Here is a 25,956-nt window from a genome sequence, read left to right on the forward strand (position 1 = left end):
GGAGTGCCCAGGGGCACTGAGCAACCACCAAAGGGAGCAGAGGGCACACAGGGGCAGTGCATGGACATGAGGGGTATGAAAGGTGGGGCTGAAGAACAAGAAAGAGCAGATACTTGTGGTCTTCTGAAGTGCCATGATATTGTTCTGTATGGGCAGATGCCTGATGCTTTCTGATGTGGTATGGTGTTCCTGTGTATGGGTTGAAGCCTTCTCAAATTGCGTGGTGCTGCTGTGTGTATGGTGGCTGTCTCAGCTGTGATAGACCATGGGTTGTTCTCATGAAGTGGCCTCAGAGATAGCTCAGGCATAATGTCTAAGTTTTTGTGCTGTAGGTGAGAGAGAGGCTTTTGTTGAGTCTCTGCTATTGATACCCTCCCTAATGCTAATGGGAATTTCTCATGGTGAAGCGTGTGTGCACAGAACCTGGACATCTACAGGCTCCTGTGTAGCCCCAGTCAGGGGACACTCTGTGAAGGGGCATGGAATGGCACTGCTTGGATTGCCACAGGGATCCTCTGCTTCTACTGTTCTTGTTCCTTTTGGGGTGCATCATCTCCATGGGCATCCTGCAGTCAGCTAAGGAGATCCACTGGGGGCTGCTGGAGACAGAGCAGGGAAAGGAAAGAAGGCAAGGTGGAAATAGGTAAATGCAAGATATCTTCTGTGTGCCTGGAGGACCACACCCTGCTTCCCAGGAATAAAAGCATGAAATAAAGAGATAGTTCTAGCTGGGCACATAGTGATACAGAGAGATAAGACTTCTTTCAAGCAAGTCTTGAAAACAAAGTCCTTAAATGAAGTAAGGTTGTGAGCTCTTTCCAGCAGGATCTCTTACACAGGTGTCAGCCCATTGAGGGACTCTGGAGCACAGATGAAAAATCATTGCAAAGAAAGTTGATCCTCTCTAATGTCTGTGATGTATAAATGCAATTTCTATCATAAATATGAAGTAGAAAGAATTGATTGAGTACTAGCTTTGAATAAGCTGAAGTAGCAGTCTCATTGATAGACTACTAATTTTTGTTCTCATCCGTGTAGGTGTAAATCTGTAGTACGTAATCTGCTGATGGCAGTTGTGTTAAGATCATTTTATTCTCACCCAGATCAGAATCTGATTGCTTAGCCTTTGAAGTGTTAATTTCTGAAAAGTCCTATTGGCACAGCAGAGTATGTAGTCACTGTCCAAAAACCCTTCCCAGACTAATTACCATCTCCAGCATGTGAAACCCTAATGACTTAAATGGAATTGTTTTAGAGTCAAGCTGATGGAAGAAAAATGAGAAAGTAGATCAGAGTTTTTGGTCTGAGTAATAGCATTGTTCCAGAACCTGTACCGTGTGTCTTAATCAGCAGTCCTGCACCATAATTGTCTGTTTGTTGTGCCATGTTCCTAGGGACTCTCATGCTATTTATACACCATACATAATCCTCATAAGTAAATGAACAGCGTTTCCTAAGGCTCAAAATCCTTTCTCCTATTCATCTCTTTTCACTGGTCTCAGCTCTTTCTCTCCATATTTTCCCAGGAGCATAACTATATTTGTTGGAAAGCCCAAGAAAGAGCAGTATTGTGTTCTTAATGACAGAGGCAATTGAGACACTTTTGGAAGAAAACCAGATGGGAGGGCTCTATTTAAGGTCATGCATTTTAATCTCTCACTTAAAAAAATATCCTTTCCAGCTACTTCCCTGAAAACTTATCACAGCCAACATACAGATCAGGAAAATTTATCCAAATGAATCTATTTGAATCTATTCATTACTTCTGTTAAAACACACTCAGTAAAGCTAGTGAAATACAGGTCACTGGTAAAAAAAAGCTGTATCACTATGACAGCTTCAACCATGTGTTGCTTTTATGCTGTATAATTCCTGCTTTATAAATAATAATGTATTGAAGGACTTAGATGAGAAATCCTATTAGGGAAGATTTAGGAACCAAAGAATTTTTGTTTATCCTCCTCAGGCTGGCATCCTACCTCTTACAATTTGGGTTTTTCCCCCTTGGGTTCTTGCTGAAAGCTTCTTTTAAAGTTTTAAACAGTTAAATGAGGTTCAATTAAATACAGAATGTCTTGATCATAAAATACTTATTTGAACGTGTACTTTGGGGTCTCTCTGGAAAAGAAAGTGTGTGTAGGAGGAGCTGGAAGGAGACATTTTAGCTTTCATGCTTGAGTATTAACTGTGCATTTGAAAAACACTTTATTTTAAAATAAACATGTCTATTTATAAATATGCTTTGGATGTCTGACAAGTAGCAGCTTATGGGTCTGATTCTGAGCTTTTATACCTGAGCAACAGCCTCCAAAGTGTCCATGTGCAGGAAGGAACAAAAATAGGCAGATAAATTGGTCTGATAGATGAGATTGAAACTGCTTTCTACACACTTAATTATTTTCAAAGGAAGTTAGAAAAGGCATTCTATGAGAAACGGAGCTGAAACTGAAACATTGACCATGCTTAGGATGACAATAATCTGGTTTTTCAGCCCCGCTTCTAATCAATCTTATGCCCTTGTGTCTTCTACAAGCTGCATTACCTCATCTGCTATGCTCTGGGTTAGCAAAGGATGACAGGGCTTGGTTTCATCTTTGGGAGTGCCTGCCAGGGCTGCTTTATAGCTCCCTCATTTCTCTGCCATCCAGCCCTGCTTAGCAGAGAATGAGAGAGAAATAGAACTGCTGAGACTCAGCTTGAGTGCTGTAATGAAGGGAAACGTTACATAAGAGATTAGCACTATTAAATTCATTGTGCATGCCAGAGATCAATTTAATAATAAATTACTTTACAGGAGACAAATCTTGGATTTCATTTGATTGTTGAAGAGCTCCTTTTTTTTTTTACCCATTTCCCAGGTTCCTTTGATAAAAATTCCAAGAGGCACTACTAAGAGCACGTGTTGCTTGCTGTTGTGATCTGAGGACTCAGTTATAGGATAAAGAATAACACTGTCAGTACCCTGAGGGCACTAACAACTCCTGATCATCCTGAGCAGCATCACCTGGGGCCTCCACACACCCCTATTGCCCACAGGTCCAGGAGCATCAGTTAAACACGGGCCTAATGACCTAAACCCCTATGCCCTACCTCTTCTGCAGCCTGCCTTAGCTCCCTAAATGTCACGCCCATTTTATGGAGAGCCTCCTGTAGGAGCAGAGCATGAGCTCAGTTTTTCAGCTGCTCTATCCAGGGAACCTGAGATAAAGACAGTCTTTGTGGTCTTAACTATAGTTCCCTGTGACTCCACTTGAATTCCTGATGGTTTCATAAAAATGAATCAAGAAGCCAAAGGGACAGGATGATCTGGATTCTTGAGTGATGGAGCACAAAGTGGTGAGAGCTGTCTGACACAGCAAGGGGGCTTTTTCTGCCAATTTGAAACCTCGCATGGTATATACATTGTAGGTTATGAATAGCCTGATTAATGTGAGATTCCTCCACTTGGCTGTAGATGTGAATTGATTTAAATTTGAGACTTTTTTTTGTTGTTGTTAGTTTTTGTATTCAGTTCTTTGGAAACAGTCCTGAGCATCCATTTCCATAGAGGGAAAAATACACTTTCTCAGAGGAGTAATTCTCAACTACTGCATCTGGAAACACAGAAAAACAGTGCTCAGAGAGTCTGATATCCTCAGTTCCTCTGTTAGCAACCTGTCAGTGTTAGCATTGCTTTAAGAGAGGAGGTTGAAGTTCATGATTTGTTTTCCATAATGCTCTTCTTCTAAGCTTGAAAATTAAATTTTACTCCCCTCTGATTTTTCCTTCTTCCTTTCTATTTGCTGAGAACTTAGTTTTGCTATTGTAAATTGAATATGAAATTTGATTCAGCTGAAATAGCTGTGCAGGGTTTAAATAAAAAGGGAAACGTTTTGTACTTTCAGGACTGTCTCTGATAAAGACAGGATTAAAAGGAGTTAAATACAAGTTGCTTAAACCACCCCATAAAGGGTTCATAAATGCTTGAAAACATGTAGTAGCTTTGAAATTTTTGAAAAGATGTACCAAGAGGTCCTGGAAAACTACTTTTCTAATAACTACACAGGAAAAAATATTTGGTGGGAGATCCCCTGGACTGGCAGCTGAATGTCTTCATTAGCAGGTAATGGTTTGAGGTTTTTTTGCAAAAAGTCACTGACTGCTTTGTCAGTTTTGTACCTGATTTGTGTTCTTTCTGAAGTTACCTTGCCCCACAGTTACTCTATTTAGGAAATGTCAATAACAACACAGTAGGAAATAAACAGCTATTATGCTTCTAGACAAGTTCAGGGCCATTTTGTTCACCTCCCCCTCTCTGCTTGAAATAATAAGGCAATCAGCTGAGTTATTGGCTTCTGACATGCTGCATGCGTTCCCTAACTGGTACCATTTATTCCTCTGATTGAACAAGCACCTCTTTCATTTGTCACATGAAGACTTTTCTTTTGGGTGAGTGCATATTCTGCAGTGGGGTACAGTAACAACTGGGCTAATTTAAAAATATCTAGCTCGACAACCAGCAGCCATCTGTCTTTGGCACCACAAAGATGTATTTTGAAAGGGTCAATTTAGTCTGTGGGGAGTTTTAATATTATTGGTTCCCAGTTAAAACTGCCTTGAGAATGTCTCTGCATTGCACTGCAGTCTGTGGACTGTACATAAACTGGTGGCAAATTGTCTTGCATGCTGTATTCTATGAACCTGCCAGCAGAAGCTGTACAATCAGAAACCAAATGAGATAAGCAAGCAATTAAATAGCCTTAGCAGTTAAAAAAAAATTGATTAGGTCTTAAAATTTTTCTTGATAAATTTCGGGGAATATTGTCCTGTCCTAAGAGTGGCACCTCTTTAACGAGGCATTAAGGAGTGGAGGAAAAGTCTGCACAGGAGAGGATAATGCTTCTGGTGTAAAGAACAATACAGTAAGTAAATGTCTGGATTCTGAAATACCCCAAAGAGTAGCTCAGTGAGACTCCATCATGAGAAAGGCTCAGCAGGGTGATGCTTCCCTTTTTGACAAGGAAATGATTAGCAAAATCCCACGACCACAGTTAATCTCTACCTCAGCTCTCTTAGGTGAGTCAAGCCTCAGAGGAGGAGCCCATGAGAGCAAAGCTGCTTTATTTGAGGGTGTTAACACTGAACACATCTCGATGCCAGCCCTGTGTAAGCACACACTAAGGGGTATCCAGTACAAACTGCAAGGACCTTGCTGGTGGGTATTGAGGCAAGTAAAGATTCTCTGTGCTGGAAAAGCACAGGATGAAGGTTTTCAATTTCAAATATTAAACAGAACAAAATCCTGTTAATTTCAGCCAGAGGAAAACTTCCTGCTGATGATAATGGACACTAATTTTATTCTGATTTTGCTGCTCTGATGCAGGTTTAACTGATTTTGTCTTTGCCTGACTTTAAAATGCAAATCAGGAATACAGTGCTAGCAAATTTGGAGCATTGCATTCCCCATTTATAGGGAGCTTCCTCTTCCAAACTCTTTTGGGGAATGCACACAAGACTTAAAAAATAACACTGTCCATTTTAAGGGGTAGGTGGGAAATCATATGCAAGTAAAACTTGGAGCACTCGGGGCTCATTTCTCTGACAGACCAGCTTAACAGCACTAGGGTCAACATTTTTTAAAAGCAGCTGAACCAGCACAGGTCGCACTTGAAGTCCGTTCCCTTTGCATATGCAAGGGATAATTACATGCTTACAATGCATTTTGGACTTGCACAATTGAGCAGCCCTACACGTGTATCTGGAATGCCAGCCTCCAAGTGGAAAGAGCTTGTCTATTGCAGCCTTTTTATGTTTAACAGCAGTCACAAACACACACGCACAAAAGAACACCATCAGTGCTCATTACAGGGTATTGTGTCCACTGGCACAGATGGAAAACCTGCACGGGGACGTCAGCTTATTAATTCCTGAGAACTAAAGGCTGCAAATTCAAAATGTGGATTTGATCACTGGAAGGGATTTGGAAAGGCAGAGTTTGCAAAGTACTCTCACTGTTTCCAGTGTGCATAGGGGTCTCAGGTACACCTGCAGGCTGTCCCAGCAAGAGGAGACTGGGATCTGTTTCAATCCTGCATACTGACTTCAAGCACCCTAATTAACCACTCAACAGCAGGGCTTGTTGCTAATAACTCAGCTGGCTCTCCTGTGTCTTGGATAGGTTTGTTACTGGAATTTTATTTGCTTTAAGAAATAAGTGTAATTTGCCATAAGAGATAGGTAAAATTATTTTTCTTTTATTTAAGAAAACTAACCAAGAAATGCAAATAATTGTTGGTAACGTGCGAGGGTCAAATCCAACAACGGTGTTTGAAAAATGGGTTTTGATCCATTAGAATTTGTCCAGCAAATAGAACAAATAATTATGACAATTTCTACCATATGGGAAGAAAACAAAACAAAATACCTTTGTGTTTTGAAGACATTCTGCTTGTCCTTCCTTTGATATAAGACTTCAGAAGGGATCTTGCTTTGGTGTCTGTGGATAACGTGCTGTAGCTTCTGCTTTGTGTTCTCTCACAAACTTCTGAAGCTGCAAAGAGGAAAGAGCGGAAATGAGAAGATGCAAACAGCAAATGCACCCACCAATGTATTTTACAGCAGAACGTGGGACTGCTACATTTCACCTATGTATCTTTTGCAGGAGGAATTGGGTGCCTTGGTTATGACAGAGGACAGACACGGAAATGTCTTGATGCAGTGGAGATTTATAACCCTGATGGAGACTTCTGGAGGGATGGACCCCCTATGCCTTCTCCCCTCCTCTCCTTACGAACCAACTCCACCAGCGCAGGCTGCGTGGAAGGGAAGCTGTACCTCTGTGGAGGATTTCATGGAGCAGGTACTAAAATGAGTCCAACATTCTCTGAGTAGTTAAAAATCAGTTCCACTGGACACAGACTGACCTGATGAGTGATCAGCCCTATCAGGTGGCACTGGCATGCCCTGGAGTCACAGACCTGATTCTGCCCTTTGGACTGCCAGCCCCTAATGTCAATATGAAATGGGTTCTGTTTGACTTTTGCTTTTTTCCTTAACAAAACACAAAAAATTAAGTATGTTTCTGATCTGTTTCTAAACTTGTCCAAATCTAAAACCTCTGCAGAATTATTCTGGATTTACATTTAGAGTCACAGAAATTAGGAACTTAGTGTTTTATGGACATTAAAGAACTTGGGCATATTTGTTGAAGATTAAGGCCCTGTCCATCAGTCCTCAGCCATATTATCTCACTCTGCTTGCTTACTCTCATGCTTTTTGTAATCAGTGTTGAAAAAGCTTGTGTACTTAATGAGGACCCAGGGTAGGGAACTGAGATACAAAAAGACTGAAGTTCCAGATCTGGTGATTTTAAATAATCTTAGCCCCAGGGACACCTTTCTTCTTTGAAGTCTTCTTCCTTCCAGCTTTGCTTAGCTTTATCTAGATCTCCAGTGCACATAACCTATTTTTTTTTTTTCATTATAAATGCAAAGGACTGCAAAACAAGCACACTTAAATGATTCTGCTACATACAGCTGCCACCCCAAATTCCTTTCTAGGAGAAAGCAATGGCTCAGATAGCAATAGCAGTTATCCACTGCTAATAAATACCATGTCATTCTCACTGTTGACCAGGAATGGTCACATGGTGTCACTTAAGGATATGTCCTTCTCATTACAGTTTTACTTGTATAACAGCCTCCAAACTTAAAGCTGCTGTTATTTTGGAATGATGATTTTCATCAGCTAGTTCACAACTTGCCTTCTGCTTTCATTTGCTACTGTTTGAGGAAGCTGCTCCCTGAAAACAATTGTTTGGCACGTTCTCATGTCATCTCTGATGGAAGTTCTGTGATGTCAGAGAAATTTTGCTTATCAAAAATCACTGTGTTTCCATAGCAAACCTTGTGCCTTTCTAGTTGCGTTTTTTTCTCAGCAACATTATGAAAGAGCCTAAAGTTAGTGGGTAAAAATTTCAAAAGGCTAATCATGGGAAGTGGTTGAGTCACCATCCCTGGAGGGATATAAAAGATGTGTAGATGAGGAATTTGGGTACATGCTTTAGTGGTGGGCTTGGCAGTGCTGGGCTAATGGTTGGACTGGATTATCTTAAAGGTCTTTTCCACCCTAAACAATTTGATGACTCTGTGATCATTAACAGTGAAAAATGAAGCATTTTTTTTCCAGATGACTAACAGATTAATATGAGATTTTCTGACTAGTGTAACTTCAGAGCCATAAAAACACTTTCTGTACAATATCACCGCATTCTGTCACTGAGTCATATAGAAAGAGTGGTTGTTCTGGGAGAGGCTGAAAGTCCTCCTGTGGATTTCAAGAAGGCTGTCTTTTATATATTTGTATAATGCCAGCTCAATGGGGTCCTGATTCCAGCCTCTACTATTGCAGTCTATATCATTATGTATAGAACTCCTCTGTACTGATAGTGTTATTTAGATTGGAAAACAAGAAGTCAAAGCTAGAAAATGCCAGTTTTGCAGTTACCTGTGCAACCTGAATTCTGACCCCCTACATGTGCATTCTGTACACCAGTAAAGAAGTAGTGTGTAGGGCTGTTAGGCAGTTATTAACAAGGCAGCTAAAATAAGAGTCTCGCTGTCAAATCAAGTGTAACCACATAGTTTAGGAGTTGAGAGGAACCTGTGCCTTAAACACAGACTTCTTAAAGTGACTTTCAAGTTAGTACAGGAAAGGGGCTTTCTAAATGGTCACAACAATAACAGCTTCTGGCTGCCATCATCAAGACAAGGATGGGCAGAGGCCATGAGCTGAAAGTGGAGATGTCACCTGGCTGGCCTCTCTCCCTGGCCACGTGCTCTCTGCGTGCTGGAAAGGGCTCTTGCCTGAGGTACTCTTTGGAGTGAGAGAGGATTATTACTGCCACGTGGGAGCTTGGAGAGGGTGACTTGACCCTGCACTTTCACAATTACAGCTGCTCAGCAGCTTCAAGGTACAGAACAGCATGTGCTTCTGCTGGTTTAGTAGAAGATAGTATTATTTTAGGATGTGTTTGTTTGGTTTTGGTCTTTGGGCTTCTTGGCATGTCACTTTGGTTTTTGTGAGGGATGTGACCAAAAGAGGATATTCCAATTTTACAAAACATTGTAATTTATTTTCATCCAGTTGGAGTTCTTGGAACAAGCTGGAAGCACAGCTGTAGTCTTTGGGTTTTCTGCCTGCTGAATGCCAAAGGACTGCTGTGATCATTCAAGAACAATCATAGCAAAGAAAAAAAAGGAAAATAAGCCAAAATCACTGCTGCAATTGAAGTCTTAGCCTATAGGGTTGAAACTAACCCCCTGTAGAGTATAGATCTGTCCCAGTCTCTTCAGCCTTCACTTGCCTTTGCATTTGCTTAAGCCCACTCTTGATCCAGCAGGAAGCTGACCTAGTAAAGACATTGTTGCATGTTAATTTTTGACTAGTATGTGTTGTGCTCCATGTGCCTGCCTGCATGTGTATAGACCTAAGTGGATCATCAGAGCCCAGAGATGCTGTAGCCAAAGCTGAAAAGCAGTTGTTAACTGCTTAAAGGGCCCTAAATTTGGAAGAAAGGATGAGTACTGCTCACCTACCACCTTTTCTGAGTCCCATGTGACAACTGAAGTTTTGTGATAGCAGGATTCCTGTTCCATATGTACTGCCTGTCACAAGTCCTTGTCTGCCTGAAGGGAAGACAAATGGTGCAGCCCTAACATCATCCCCAGGAGAAAAGGAAGAGAAACTGCAGCTACTCAAGAGGGAAGTCAGCATGGCCAGGTGACAGTAGCAATAGGAGTCCTTCTAGAAGATGAGTGAACTCCTAAGTGTATTCAAGCTCCCTCTGTACTACAAGGAATATTTCTCAGTGTTGAGGTATGTTGGTAAAGCTTGTAAGGCTTCCCCTGCTGAGGCTTGCTCAAGTTAGAAGCTTGTTCAAAGCTGGCCATGCAAGAGGAAAGGGGAATAATTCAGCTGAAGCTTAGACACTTCTCTGCAGTGCCTACACTGAGACCTTGGTGACCCTGGGCTCCCTGCAGCAGATGGAGAAGCACAGACACCTCAGAGGGAGATTCAGATCCTTGGTGCTTTATATCTGCTCTGAAGGAGCAGAAAGAAACTCAGAATTCAGAGGAGCTCTCCTTCTCTTAAAGCTTCATGTTTAAATCAGGATGTGAGGGGTTCTAACTTGGCTTACCTAGGGCAAACACATCAGAACTTGATGTCTGGTTTGATGGTGCAAACACCTGAGAGACCTCTGTATTGTTATCACTAGCTGATTAATGTTGTATGTCTTTACAGTCATAAGTACGCAAAAACACACTTCTTGTTTTGAATCTGTTTCCTCCTTAGTGAGACTTGCAAAACTTAATCTGTTGTCTAGTTGTTTATACAAATTACCTCATTTTCTACTAAAACTTCTATGGTAAACAGGAGCCATTAACCTGCTTGTCTCAGCTTGAGCTCATGAAGCCTTGCGTCACAAATGTCATTTTCTAGCCCTGTTGTAGCATTCATCAGGATAATCACACATGCTTTAATTTTTTTTCCATTAGTTTATAGTTCAGCAGAGAGCAAAAACATTACCCCGAGTATGAATGCTCAGCAGGGCTCAGTGTGCAACAGCCAGGCAGATTTCTGCTAAAATACTGCCACATCTCCTGCTGTAACTCAGGATTTTAAGCCAGCATTTACAGCCTGACTGTACAGTATTCTTGTTGACATGTTTTGTTTTCTTTTCATTGAACAAAAGCCTGTCAAGCTGCACAGGTTGACAGCTACTGACATCAGCCTGTGCCCAGCAGAAGCAGACTCATTAGTGTGGCTCCCCGATGGAGGGGGGAGCAGCTCTTCAGGTATGCAGGATTACACCCTTGTACAATGCCTGCCAGATCAGGTTCCCTTTCTTTTTGACTGCTTCTGAGCATTATAAATATTTTTCTGGTGAAAGTAATGAAAGAAAAGGTGTGTGCCTGCTTACTGGGACCATGTCATCTGCTGTCATTGTCACTTGTAGCCTGTATCTGGTGGCTGGGGATTGTAGCTTTAGTTTCAGGCTATAGGTGTTGGTCTAGCGGTCTGGAAACTGAAATCCTGAGCTGAGTTGTTGGTTTGTTTTTTTTTAACTCAAAACATCCTGGCTGTGTCAGCAATAGTGTGGCCAGCAGGAGCAGGGCAGTGCTTGTCCCCCTGTACTGGGCACTGCTGAGGCCACAGCTCAAATCCTGGGCTCAGTTTTGGGCCCCTCACTACACAAAGACATTGAGGTGCTGGAGCGTGTCCAGAGAGGGGCAAGGGAGCTGGGGAAGGGGCTGGAGCACAAGTCTCCTTGGGACTAGCTGGGGGTGTTTGGCCTGGGGAAAAGGAGGCTCGGGGGAACCTTATGGATCTACAGCACCTGAAAGGAGATTGTAGCCAGGTGGAGGTCAGTCTCTTCTCCCAGGTCTAACAAGTGACAGGACAAGAGAAAGCAGCCTCAAGTTGCACCTGGGAAGGTTTAGACTGGATATTAAGGAAAATTTCTTCACCAAAAGCACTGTCAAGCATCAGAACGGGCTGCCTAGGTCAGTGGTGGAATCACCATCCCCAGAGGTGTTTAAAAGCCATGTAGTTGTGGCACTGAGGGATGTGAGTTAGTGGTGGTTTGGCAGTGATGGGCTAATGGTTGGACTTGGTGACCTTAGAGGCCTTTTCCAACCTAAATGACTCTGTGATGTTAATTAAAATGCCACCTTTACTGTGATTCTGTCATCCATGTCACATCAGCTGGCATGCAAAGTACAGGTACAAGCACCTCAATGCAAATTATGAAATGTTTAACAGATCTGCTCTTAGCAGCACATATCCCCTAAAAGGTCTTATAATTTCATCAGGTAATGGGGTTTTTTGTGGAACTGTCTGTCTCTGAAGTGGCAGTTTTGCCATCTCCCTCCTGTGTAGCTTAGAGCAGAGGAGGTGAATGTACTTCCCTAACATGTATGTTGAAAATTTCTGTAATGTGTGCAGTTTCATGTGGGACCAGAGCTGCTTAATCCAGTCTTGTTATTTACTTACTCATATCAAGTAGAAATAAATTTTTCCCTTGAATAGTGTTACAGCCAGAGAAAGGGAAAAGGGAATAAATATTTATGAAACGGATGTGCAAGAATCTAAAATATTTTGTGCTTGCAACTGTTACCCAGGATAGGGGATAGTGATACAGAGTCCTACTACCTGTGCTAATTTTGATTCTTAAAAAAAAAACCAACAAAAATTAACAATGGATTAATTTTCTAGTCTATTCCTCATTTACATAATCTGCAATCCATGCATTAGAATAGAAGCAGCTCTGCTTGCAGCAGTGCAGAACTGTGTAGCAATTACTATATTCCAGCTGAGCTAATGAGTTTTTATCTCCACACTGCCTACTCCTAATAGTGGACTAACTTAATAGTTATTTATTTTGACTAATCTTCAGTGGAAGTTGTTCCCCTTAGTCTCCTCCATTATGTGATTTAGATGGAGAATCATTCTAGTGCTTGTTTTTTTATTATAGTGGTTATGGAACATTACTGGAATTAAATATAGACATATTAAGGAGTCTGGCACAGTAAATACTGCACTTGTGAAGCTTGGGGGTTGAGAGATTGGAACAAAACCTGGTTCTCCAGCACCTTCCCATGTTCCCAGCTAAATAAAGCAGAGGTTCAAACCCCGGGCTGCTTATCTGCAGCACTGTTTGTTTCCCTCTGTTAAAATTTAGTGTGCGCAGATGAATAATTAAAGTTCTCCTGCCCACAGTTGTTGCCATTAGAATAAATATTCCCACCAACGGAGGGGATTCAGGGCTCTTGTATTTTGCTCTGCTCAGGGCTGCAGGCACTGCCATGGCTCTGCAGCTCACAAGCCACATCCACCCCAAAAAATGCAGCTTGACCTTTCACCAAATTCTCCCCCAGCACCAGCATGAGCTGCTGGCACTGGGAGAGACCTCTGCAAATGCTGCCTGCCCAGTGAGCTGCTCATCTACCCTGCTCATTAGCTGGAAATGTGCTGCCATAAATGAGGCCAAATCAGGTCAGGGGAATTGCTGGCCAGCAGCACCTGCTCATTTCACATCTAAATTTGACCTTCTCACTCTCTGGAATTGGTATTAGCTATTCAGTCCTGCTTCTTACTGAGGCTCATTTATTGTTTATAAAGGGTTAATGAATGATTAATAGATATTTTAATGCATTTTAATTAATTGCTGAAAAGGTCAATAGGTTGTTTAGAAACATGGCTTGTAGCCATGTATGACATCTGTGTTCAAAACTGCCTGTCGTGCACAGTCTAAACATGTTTTGTATCTTCTATAAATTATATATGAACCTATTGTAAGGCATTTAGAAACAGTATTTCAGGATAGGCTGAGCCAAATAGCTCTCACTGATTTGCTGTTTTTACCCATATAAATTCATATTGCGTTGACTCGCTGCCTCTGTAACCTGTGATCCTGCTATCAGCTGCTTGTGAGACTGTGCCTGAAAGAGACCTTGGCCATGAAGAGCAGGCAAAATCTAGGAAGATTTTAAAAGCTTAAGCAGCCAGGTCTATCCCAAGGATAACAGTTGAAGCAACTGAATTAGGAGTTCCCTTCTGCAGATCAGCCCATTCTTTATATATATATTTAATTTTAGTATCCATTGATTTGTGAGTGAATGGGGGGCTCATGAAACTGGTCCTGAAGAATTACACAGCAGATCAGGATGAGAGAGGGACCTGTCTAAGAAAATGAATGTCTTACCTTACTCCATGCAGGTGCTGGGAAAACAGCAAGCTGCCACAGTGGTAAATTCAAGCCCCCACCTTCCTCCCAGCTTTGGGTGTGTCTGGTGGGATGCACTGCCTTGGTACCTCACACCATGAAGCCTGGCCAGCCTTAAACAGCCCAGCCAAGTTCCCTCTCCTGTGGATTCTCTGCCTGCTCCTGCCCACAGGCACAGATGATGGATGGCCTTGACCTCCTGAGCGTGCTGCCTGTGTCTCGCTGGTGGAGTTAGAGAGCAGCTCACACACACAAATGGGATTGAAGGCCACAGACTTGATGAACTTATTATTTATCCTACTGCAAATGAGGAGCCAGGACATCTGGTAGTAATGATCTAAATGCACTTCTATCCCATTGCAACACAAATATGAATTCCCAGGTCACCTAACTCCACCTCACGTAATTATGAAGGCAGCTATTAGTGGTGAGGAAGATAAGTAGCAGAGGCTAGTCCCATGTGTTTGAAATCATTCTCTGGTACAGATAATGGCATAAAAAACAGGTACAAACCAGCAGTGGAGGCTGAACTGCTCCAAGGCAGCTCTGGGTGGCTGTTTGGTGTCAAGAACTGGGCAAACAAGTGAAAGAAACACCTGAGTAAATATTTCAAGGACTGTTGAATTGGCAAGCACCTTGTGATATTCAGGTGCTTTTTTTCCATGACGAGAGCAGAGCAGACAGCAGTCCAACTGCTACAGGTTTTGGAGTATTTTTTAAAAAATGATTTCTGTAAATTGATCTATGGCTAAAAAAATACAGAGCATATTAGGAACCTTCAAACTGGAAAGGAAAAAATGTATCAGCCTGAGAACCAACATCAGGAGGAGCTCAGACCAGTGGCCTGTGTGAGGATGTCCTAGGGCACAGAGCTCCAGGACAGATGTGACACTGAGGCTTTTCCCAGCACACAAGGTGGTCCTGCTCTGGATAAAGCTGCTGAGGTGCTGCTGGCCATCTAACAGTGTGTCAGTGTGGCTCTGTCACTGCTAGAAGGCAGGTGAACTTGTCCCAGAATACTTTGGATGTCTCTGCCCTTCACAGATGCAGAGGCATCGCGACTTGTGATTTGGCACCTGCTCTCCACCACTCTGCTTCCTCATCCCTGTGCTGGAGCAAACCTCCCAGCTGATGTCAATGGGCTTCTGCAAGAAACAATGAAATATCAACCACATTTCAGCAAACTTGCCATAGATTTCACTCCACTGAATGGAAATTCAGAGTGATTTGATTTTTATTTTTTTTTAGTTCAATCCTCTGGACAATGAGCAGGCTACAGCAGAGTGAATTTATTTATTTTGGCTTACAAATGTAATAGTTGTGTGGTCAGCAGTCCTGGATGAAGTATGGATTTTCTACCTCCTAAGCATATTGCTTAATTCTCCTACATCTGCTCCCCTTTAACCCTCCCAACTCAAAAACCTAATAATTGTACCTGAATTTTCAGTTAAAAATGAGAAAGAAAGGTCAAAAAAAGTGGTAATAAATACTATTGTCATATGGGAAGTTGTTCCTTCCTTCCCAGCCTCCAAATCAGAATTGGAATGTGGTTAAAAAACAAAACAAAATAAAAAAATCCATCAAAACACCCACAAAGAAACAAAAACCCAACAAAGCAAAAAAAAAAAAAAAAAACCACCAAAAAACAAAACCTAAAGACAAAACAAAAAACCAACAACAACAACAAAGAAACAGATGAAAAAGCAGATGAAATATTTATGTTGCCTGCAGTCATACTGTGTGTCTTTCCAAGAATCGTTCATCCTGATTTATGTTCAATCCTTATTCAAATGGCATGAGAAAACTTATGAAGTTTTCATAAGTTGGCATGAAGTTTTCATAAGAATGGCATAAAATGAAGTCTGGCCATATTTGGAGAATGAATCACAAACCTTTCCAAGAAAAAACATGATTGTGTGTATGGAGTGCAGGCAATCACTCACTGAAAATTAATATTTTCGTTCTTTTTCTTTCTGCGCATTTAAAGAAAAAAATAATGTGAAAAAGTGTTTTGTTTGCAGACCAGAATATAAAAGTTAATCTTAAGATAAGACTTATTTTGCTTTGACTACTGTATTTGCATATATAAAATACAATTTTAACACTCATAAATTGAACATTTTCAGGTGAAATTTAAGTCTTGTCACTGGGAAGAGATGGATTTGTAGGCTCACTGTTAACCTTCAGTCTGGACTTGTACATCAAGAAGGCAAAACTGTACCAAAAGAGTTCTGACTCTTTTTAACACACCACAATTTCTGGTGGGGATTAAGTTACACTGGGATTAATGATCCCTTTGCTGGTTTACCCTCTTTCTTTCCTGAGTATGAATAAATCACTGTTTTACTGCTAGAAAAGGATCTGCATCAGGGTTAGGTTAGTACAATTGGAACAATTCTAATATAAAGTGGTTTAAATCCTGTGCAGAAAAACACAGTATAAGAAAGTTTCTTAAAACTTCTCATGGTTAAACAAGAACATGCAGAAAAACAATGCCTCCTTTTGTAGAAATAAAATGAGTGAAACCCTTTCATTAGGTGAGGTAGTGGGTCTGGTGAGGCAGAATAATGCTATGAGGACAGAGAGTTGTGTGGGGTGGCTTTTTAAGAAGGTAACATCTGTAACACAGCCAATTTCATTTTGTAGGTGTCACATGATTCTCCTGTGAGCAAAATAGGCTGCCATGATATTGCCTTTTTAAAATTGCAATTAAATAAGGCATATCAATGAAGAAGAATCAGGAATTATTTGTACCTTCAAGCTGTTTATTGGGATTAAAGCCCAAATCCAGCATCACAGCCTGGAATCAAAGGTGCTCATTGAAAAGCACCACCTTTTCTGTTGTTCTTACCAAGAAAAATCAGAAGAAAAAATAAATATAAAAGAAGGCTTGAGAAGTGAAGTTTGTCAACTCATTTCTCTTTTAAATAGAAAAGGTGTAAATTTTTTCTGAAGTATGGCTATTTTGAGCAGTGCTTTGCCTCACATGAACTTTCTCATCTAAAGGGTGCTGCTTAATTTCTTTTAAACAAGATAAGACTAGAGAAATTACTGCTTCCCTTGACTCTTTTTATCTTCCAAAGGTTAAGAGTTAACTAACACTCCTTGTGCTGCAAAGCAGAATTTCTAGTGTGGAACAAAACCAGTCAGAATAACCCACAGAAAAGGGAAACAAGGGACATAAAGGTTGAGAGTCACCCGGGTCAGGAAAAAACACAGCAAGGCTTGTAAGGAAGGGTTGCTGAATCTGCCTTTGATGTTTTAATTATGAATTCTTTTTCTGAAGTGTTGCAATCACTCACAGAAGGTCTTGGTTCCAGCATTTGATTATTTTTCCTGTGTTTGTCTCATTTTTGTCATTATCCATGCCAAAGAAAATCCAGGCATAAAAATTTATTGCATAAAAGAGATGATCTAATAAAAACCGCAGAGACAGGAGCCTCCTCTGTCACAGCTTTGGTCTGTTTGTGTTCCTGTATTTGCCTCAGGAAGAACCTCTTCACTCTTGCAGGGTTATGCAGGAGTCTGCTGGTACTGGCACATGTTATTTGTTTGCTGTTTTTCAGTTGTGTCTTCTCTCTTCACATGTAAATGGCTTTTTTAGCAGTTTGCTGTCTTCTGTCTTGAATGGCTGCAGTCTTCCAATGTCTCATTATCCTCCTATAAAGTCCAGGTTCAAAAAGCAAAACATCACAACCTATTTCACAAAAGGAATGGAAGAAAGACTGTTCAGATGAGACTGTATCCTGAAATCTTACTCAAAGCTCCTGGAGAGTAAGCTTGTGGAGATCTATGAGAGTCCCAGAGGTCTGGCTTTGGACCAACAAAAAATATACCACAATAAATTGTGGCACCACGGTGGGGAAATGAGAACAGGTTATGGAAGCTGGGGCAGAAAAGCCGTGCTGCCCTCCTGTATCCAGATGAAAGAGGGCAATGGTGAATGGGTGGTGAGTGGATTCCTCAGACAAGCACAAGAAAAATGTGCAGAAACGTCCACAAAACTTGCGCAACATCCACAGATCTTGTGCGTGTTCAGGACCTGCTGAGAACAGAACTGTCCTGTACCCACTCGGCAAGGAAGCCACCCCTGGGAGGAGAAGTCTTGTTTCCATCTGACCTCCCCACATCTCCTTGCAGGGGAGCCTGGGGGGTATTTTAACTCCCACCACACTACACCATTATAACATCAACACCAATTTTGCACGGAACCTAAACCATGACAGCACAGTCTTGGGGGTTCTCAACCCCCAGAGCTGCTGTCCTCTGGAGAAGTATGGTCTGTTTCCAACATGAGAAACAATCTGTGTCTCTGGGTGCTCTTCTGCTTTCATTCTTTTGCCCTTCTTCAATCCTTTAGTGTCAGTTACACATAAGGGCAGTGCCCAAACCATGAGGTGCAATTGATAGATGTGAGATAGGGCTGTTGCTGGGGGTTTGTTTGTATTAAAAAATTCCCATAAGGGATAGCTGAATGGGAATCTCACTCCGGAGCCTGCATATTTTATCCTGTCACCAGTCTTAGAGTGGTAAAACAGCATTGAGTATTCAATGTTTCTTGCTGTGATGGTTCTTATCCTGGTACCTGTGAAGCGCCTGTTCTTGGAAGTCTGAGACCTGGCTTTTAAAACATCTCTCCTGAGGCTCATCTGGCAGCAAAGCACACGCATGTCCTCAGCTCAAAGTAAGGAAAGTTTAGGCTAAAGTTACTTGCTGTGAGAAAGCAACTTTAAGATGAAAAGAAAAAGTGAGCAGAAACGAAAGATGGTTTTATTTTTAGGAAAGATTGGCTTTGAGTAACAATTGTTGCAGAGCTCAGGGCTGTTGTTAGCAAAGGAAGGGTTTGCAGTCTTGTAAGAATTTTAATATAGCACTGCTGGTTCTCTGCTTCATGGTGATTCTTTCATGTTTTGTTTGTCTTTGTAAAAAGCTTCTTGTCTGGAGATTGGCTGTGATTTAATGGCATTCTTCTAACCTGCCTGTCCATGACAAATTCCTCAGCATTTCAGAACATCTGAAGTGCATCTAGAGCCTTGGGGGTTTTTTCTGCCTTTATTTCTCCCTAAATCACAGGATGTCCAGACTGTGCATCCAAGAAAAGCCATAGTAATGGAGTGCTTCCTGCAGCCTGAGAATTGCATCTTGGTGGGGCAAAGAAAAGAACACACTGCATGCAGGCATGCTTGTGAACAAGAGGCAATACTCTCTCTCTAAAAGATGAGCATGTGACAATTGACTGCAGGATAAAATGCCACCTGCATACTTGTACAAAGATGGAGCACTTGATGCTTTTGTCTCTGCAGCTGCACCTGGCACCCAGAGTCTGAGGACTGAATGCACTGTGGAGATTTCCATCTGCACTATTTAATTTGCTGTACATTGACAGTACCACAGAAATTACCTTTTTTTTTTCCCCTTTCAGAAGGCTCATGATAACAACTGCCCAAACCTCTTGGATCCTGTTTGACTTGCCCTCTGATGCCTGCTGCTGTTGCCTTTGTTTTTCAGCTCGTCATGAAGTGATCACCAAAGAGATCCTGGAGCTGGACACGTGGGAGAACCAGTGGAACGTGGTGGCCACCAACGTCCTCATGCACGACAGTTACGATGTGTGTCTTGTGGCTCGGCTGAACCCACGGGATCTCATCCCTCCTCCTCCAGATTTAGTGAGCCAATAGAAGTTCAGGGACTCTCAGTGCTTCTCAGACTTCTCAGATTCTGCAGAGACTGAAGAATTTGGGGAGACAAGTGCTGCATTGGCTCTGGATCACAGCTGAGTCCCACCGAGAGGAAAGGGCAACACGTGCTTAAGCATATAATTGCCTTTGAGCTGTGCTTCTCTGATGATGCTTAATTTGATAGTACTGGTGGTGCTCTGGACTTCTGTGCTTGAAAGCCAAGGCTGTCCAGCCTTTGCGTGCGGCTCTACATCTTCAGCCTGGCTGAGCAAGCTCCAGTGCTGGGTGAAGCCTGGGCTGCTGGGACTCTGCCTGACAGGCACAGAGGCAGCCCAGGGCTCAGCTCAGCTCACAGCAGACACATGACAGAAAGCTCTAGGCAGGGAAATCCCTCCTTTGCTGTTCATCCCACTTGGATTGACTAGCTACCCAGGAAGCTAAGAAATAGAGTAAGCCAGCTGATGAAAAGCAAGTGCCAGACTGTAATTGACTGATGCAGAGGTAAAACATAGAAAAGCCTTTATTTGAAACAAAATCCCATTAGCCAAGGTCCATTAGCCAAGAACACCAGCTCCTGCAAACACTATCTAAAGCACAGACACTACAGTCAAGACATCCTGTCTTTGCTAATAGACCTGAACCTGTGCTAGTCGAAAACGAATCCTTTGGCAGCAAATCACAAATGAGTCTTTCAAGTAGGGCTGGTAGGCAATCTCTACCAAAGACAAGAAGAATCTTAAATTTTCACATAAATCCTATTTATTACAAAGTCTGGTATGACCAGGATCTTAGAGCTCAGTTAGGAAACTTCCCTTGAGAGATGAATAAGGGTTTGCAAACTAAAAAGTAACAAATGAGACCAGTATTATCTGCATATCAGCATTGCAGCTACAGGGAAAGGAGAGATGTGCTAAACAATAAATGTTTATATAATAGCTTTAATGGAGGCTAATAAGGCTAATTCTCTACCCACAGAATTGGCTATAATCACAGGGAAGAGGAACAATTCAAACAGTGCTTCTGAAGGCAGTGTTAGCCTTTGTAGAGCTTGAAGACAGCAGGTTAGAGTGAAAATTGCTATCCCATTTGAATTACCAATAACTATTCATCAGTTCTCTGCTGCCTGCCTGGCAGTGTATCTGTCACTGCCTGGGCAGTGCAGACCAGAGAACTGGAAATCTCATGGTGCTCTTGGGCCACAGCTGTAAGGGGCAGCATGCTGCAATGCAGACTGCATGCCAGAGGCAAACAGAAGACTAAACTATGATATTGTGTGAGAATAATCATTGCCAGCAAGAAGTGGCTTTTGATAACCAAAAAGCAGCAACAAAAGTGGAACAAAAAAAAAAAAGGCAAAGAAATGAGGGAGTCCATCAGGTAGTTTACCCACAGTTACTTCCAGGATTTATATTTTAGAGCATCTCGATTTTCTCTTTCAATCATGTTTTAGGCACAAAAATGCCAGCTTTTTGTGTTGCTTTTTTGACTGCAGTGCTCTGCTTATAGCAGAGAGAGATGGAGAGGATGATCCAAAAGCCTTTTCCCAATTTCGACTTGTGTTATTCATTAATTATTCTATAAATATCCAGTGGGAACATTAAGCTGTCATGTAAAAACTTTAAGAAGGAAGAGGACTCATTTTTCCTGATAACTCTTGTAGGACACTGAGGAATGCTCAGACAAAAAGGGATTTGAGGGGAAGGAATGAAGGAAAACACATAGAAAAGCAGTAAATCCATGAGCCTTACAGCTAATTGCTTTTCTCCCTTTGCATTTCCCAAGCAGGATGTGTGTCACAGCCTAAACATGTACTCTTGTGTTTGCATAATTTCTGCATTATTCAGCCATCCTTTTTTCTTGCCATTGCTCATATAGGTTATCATCTGCCTAGAACAGAGTTGTGACAAGCATGAATTCAGCAGTACAAATCAGCAACCAGTTCCTAAAATCTCAGCCCCTCTGGTCATCAAGTGCAGTTGTAGGTGTAATGGCAAACTCTGCTTTAATAGGTTTTTAAACAAAATCAGTAGAAAATTCTACCAGTCAATAACCATTCAATACTGAAAACTCTTTGACTTTTGTTGTTACTGTGAAATAAAGGTTATTTTGTTTTAATTTCTCTACAAGGCTCTTAGAGCAGCTGGAAGCAATGCTCTTGAGCATCCATTAAGGGTTTCCTTGTAAAACTCCAAATTCTGCAAGTGTACCTACAGATTTTTCTTTTTTCTTTTCTTTTTTTTTTTTTCTTTCTTTTTTTTTTTTTTTTTTTTTTTTTTTTTCTTTAAGGAAGATTGCTTTAAAGGGATTTTTTGATCTTTGGTCTCTGCTCTGTGGTCTATTCCTTACAGTCCTTGTGGTTTAAAGCCTGGGCTAATCTACTGGATTTCACTCCCTAAAAGACAGTCTATTTGGAATATTTCAAGAGAAGAAGGGAGATATTTGCAACCTTTCATGAGTAATATTTGACCATGTGTGTGAAACTCAGCTGGCACTCTTCAATTAAACTTTTTTTTTCAGTAGTGAGCTGGCTGTTTCTTTCTCACTATATATGTTTTGATTTTAAGACTGATATTTAATGAGCTGTATGGAAGGAAAGTGTATACTCTGAGAAGGTCTTTCTTGATAACTGAGGAGAGTAATGGCACACATTTTATATATTGGCCCTGCAATCAGTGAGCTTGAGCTGCACTGGGCAGTTAACAGGGTTTTTTCATGCAGCAGGGCCAAGTGACCTTCCCTCACATGCCCTGAGCATCACCTTTCCTGCTGCCCACGGGTCTGACTGCCAGTGGGGACCCCCATGTGTCTGTCTCTGTTTCTGCCCAAGCCAGAGTGTCTAGCACTATTTATCAAGCAGAAGAATGTTTGGGGTTTTTTCTGGATTAAAAATCTAGAATTGCAGCACTAACTTAATTTTATGTGGGCCCTGTGCAGTTCCTGGGTTGCCCTTGGGATGACTAAAATTTCCAAACCAGTATTTGAAAGTGCAGCTTGTCTGAGGAAGGCAGAAGCAGAAAGCATGCTTCTTGAGAGGTACAGATCATCCACAACATCCCTCTGAGAGTATAAGAATCTGCAGCTCTGCTATGTCCATGGGTAATCTCACATTGCTGTGAAAGTCCTTAAGAGTCTTAATTTCTTCTATGACAAAATCTGATACAAAAAAAAAAAAATATTACAGAGCATGCATTCTCCAACCTCCACCAAGTGTGGGTTTCACTGAAATAATATTTTACTGCAGCCCCTTTCCATCTGAGCAGCAGTTAGCTTAGTGTTCCACCAAGGCTGAATTTACATCATCCATTACTCCAAAAGGCAAGAAGTGCTGGAAGCTACCAGCTGTTTGAATGGGTGGGGGGTTTATGAAGCAAAAGCATACACCACACTTTCTCTTGAAGTGTTGAAGTACTTCACTAGTTCCCATACATGAAATAAAATGTTGGAATGGTAGCTGGCCATGTGGCATACAGGGAATAAAGCAAAAAAGTGAAATGCTACAAAAAGCTAACTGAAGCTCTCAATTTTTAACCCCAGCTAATGTTTTATTTTGAAATTGTCCACAGATAACTGACTTCATAAAGATCCCTGCAGATTTCTCATGTCTGTTTTCATACATGTGGTCAAAAAGGAAACCATCAGGCACCTGACTCCTCACCATCACACAGCACTGCTGGGGCTGCTTGCCTGGGTCTCAGTCCCTGCCCACAACAGGCACACACACACACACACACACATTTTGCATGTGTGCAGTACTGAAATTTATGGGGCAGCGTCTGTATTGTGTTCCAGCAGACACACATTGCCACTCAGAAAGCCTTGATTTGCCAAAAAAATATTGCCTTGGTGCACACAGAGCTGTCAGCTCTTCTACCAGCACTCCCAAATATGCTCCAGGTAAGAGGCTGAGTGAACATCTATACAAGAGGGTGACAACAGAGGTGGGAAGTGCTCCCAGAGTGTTACAATATGTGGTGGATTTGGCCCTGGATCCTGATCCTGGCTTTTTTTTCCCTCTACTTGAGATGTGTACTGAGATTCATGATCATGTGTCAATCAGTAAAAAAAATTTTAAAAGCTAGATTTTTTTTTTAATGTTAAGATACATTCATAAAGATCTATGTTGCTTTTCTGCTGATTTGGAAGATAATGGCATTCTTTTAATAAGCTGTATACCTAGTGATTGCTGTCCTAGCTACGGGGGTGGTCCCTTTCACTGGCTTCTCTCTTAATGGATTATGCACCTCCTCTGAAAATAAGTTTCATGAATCACAATGCTTTGAATCCCCTGGTCAGAAATTCAGTTCTCATTTGCAAATGTCTGTAGCTCTCCCTGCAGCTTTTCAAGGGAACTCTAGCTCCAGCTTCAAAGAAAAGCTATTTCACCCCCAGTTGTGCTCAGCTGGAACTAGTACATTTGCAATTTACTATCATTTGATGTGTAGAGGTTGAAAGCAAAGGAAATATTTGGAAATGGCAAAAATACACATAGAAAGTAAGCAGAAGTACACTTTCCTTCTCTCTCAGTGAATGTTTCAGTGTATACAGCCCTGCCTGGTGTTTCCTGGAGTGATTCTCTCATCACCCCTGGCTGCATCCATGGCACAGGCCAGGCTGGGGCTGCGTGTTGGCATTCCTGGAGGGATCCAGCATGATGTGGAGCTGTGGATCCTGACAGGCTGCCCTGCCCTGCCTAAGGAATTACCTTCAAACCTTATCTTTAAGTGTTCCACAATGTCCTATGTATTTTATATACATATGTATAACATTATTTTCAGAAGTCCTTTACTGACAGCAGTAAGATTCTGTTTATAAAGCATACCTGGCAACTCTGTCTTCTGCCTAACTCATCAAAGTACTTAAAAAATATATTGGTCTTTAAATAATTGGAACTATGCTGGGCTTCAAGTCAAAAACATCCTTAAATTCCTTGATGAGCTAAGGAACAAATGGGGAAATATTTTAGTACTTCCCTATGTCTTCATCCTTCTCCAATTTTTTGCTGGCTGTAGCATTCTCCTCAGAAGTTTTCTCAAAGTTTTCTCCTCAGAGTTTTCCCAAAAGCTTTATGTGACTCTCTTGTGTTTCTCTTCCCCTAATCCCATTTCTTCCTCAGCCCACTTCTCTGACCAGTCCTTTAACTCCCGTGTTTTTCCTCCAGTTCCCCAGAGTTGGGAACAGCCACTGGGGTGGTCCAGACTGGCTCCAGACCTTACAGAAGCCTGTAGCTCCAGCATCACATCAGCTTTGAAGGACAAAAGGAAGCTCACACCAGCTCCCTGGATTTGTGGACACTCATTTTTGGGCAGTTTCTAGCCCCAGCCCAAATTCTGCTGTTCATTCACCAGATGAACTCTGCCTGCTCTGAAATGTCACAGCTGCTGTGGCCATGAGCAGGCTGGCAGGTGACCTGCATTCCAGCCAGCCCTGCCCTGCCCTCGCTGCACGGTGCCCGGGGTTTGCTGTTCAACGTCTCACACACTGTGTGTGCCATGGCTGTAATGGCTGCAGGCACAAGCCATTATCATTATCTCTGATTCCTGAACACTGGATGCTACAAAAACTGCCTGAAGCACAGAGGGAGGCATCTTCATTATTGCTTTGTAGCTCATGTCTGAAAGCCAGATTTCCTCCTGCATTTTCAGCCAGGCCAGCTTTCACTAAAGAACTGGGTCTCTAATTTTTCAGGTTTTAATATTGGTATTTTTCTCTCCACTTTGTCCTTTTCTAGTCATTCTTTATAATAATACAAGTGATTTCACCAGCTTTTCTGGGGAATACATTGTCCAAACCAGCCTCCCAAGGCCGCTGGCTTTTCATTATCAGGGTCCAAGTACAGCCACTAAAGTGCCAGTCAGCTGCACTACTTTATTTTCCCATTCAGCAGCTTCATAGTAGAAGAAATGTATTTCATCCATACATGCAGTAATGTGAGAGGAAACCACTTCCCACATACACAAATTCCTGACTCATTCCTTTCAAATGCGGCTGAAACAACTGCTGAATCCAAACATAAAAAGCTATAATACCCATTCAATAGGCTTTTGCAGGCTCCCCAGTATGAGGAGGAGGATCACAGGGAGATGTCTTCTAACTAGAGCACTGATCAGAAGTTTGAACCTCTGGGTGTGTTTTCAGTTCAATTACTCCATTTGCTAGTCTTGGGCATCTGGTCTCTCTGCCCAGGTTCACCCATGTGAAACAGAACACATCCCCTAGCATTTTGGGGGGCTGCCTTGTGTGTTTAGAGGGAGAGGCTCACATCTCTGCAACCTTATATTGAGATCCACATATCAGAAAGAGTTATACAGAGGTAGAACAATAACACTGTTGCACTGCTCTCGCCTCCTAGATTTTTGGTAACATATTTGTCCCTAGCACTCAGAAACTAAGCTTTTCTGGGAAAGGAGAGATTGGGTCTTTGCAGCCCACAAGGGCATTTTGTTTACTCCTTCATAGAAAAGCAACACCACATATCTAATTGCTGATGTGTTAGGTAGAAGGAGGAATGTAGGG

General features: G+C 41.9%; 2 protein-coding genes across 3 annotated transcripts in view; one reads left to right on the top strand and one right to left on the bottom strand.

The window, feature by feature from the left end:
- MGLL (monoglyceride lipase) overlaps nt 1-6,916 on the bottom strand; it is a 104,446-nt gene extending 97,530 nt beyond the window's left edge. Inside the window, exons 1-2 of one of the 2 annotated variants that reach the window (XM_038149373.1) lie at nt 6,814-6,916; nt 6,404-6,529 (exon numbers count right to left, since the gene is read on the bottom strand). In XM_038149373.1, coding sequence (XP_038005301.1) covers nt 6,404-6,422 — 19 coding nt within the window. In that variant the 5' untranslated portion in view covers nt 6,423-6,529; nt 6,814-6,916. Of the gene's footprint in view, nt 1-6,403; nt 6,530-6,623; nt 6,771-6,813 lie in introns of those variants that run through there. The other variant, XM_038149374.1, reaches the window with a different exon arrangement.
- The window catches only part of KBTBD12 (kelch repeat and BTB domain containing 12), a 47,938-nt gene extending 25,987 nt beyond the window's left edge, over nt 1-21,951 (top strand). The window contains exons 5-6 of the mRNA XM_038149367.1: nt 6,641-6,838; nt 19,274-21,951. Of these exons, the coding sequence (XP_038005295.1) occupies nt 6,641-6,838; nt 19,274-19,443 (368 nt within the window). The 3' untranslated portion in view covers nt 19,444-21,951. The remainder of the gene's footprint in view (nt 1-6,640; nt 6,839-19,273) is intronic.
- Nucleotides 21,952-25,956: the final 4,005 nt, after the last annotated feature.

Source organism: Motacilla alba, chromosome 12, assembly GCF_015832195.1.
Source record: "Motacilla alba alba isolate MOTALB_02 chromosome 12, Motacilla_alba_V1.0_pri, whole genome shotgun sequence".
NCBI lineage: Eukaryota > Metazoa > Chordata > Aves > Passeriformes > Motacillidae > Motacilla > Motacilla alba.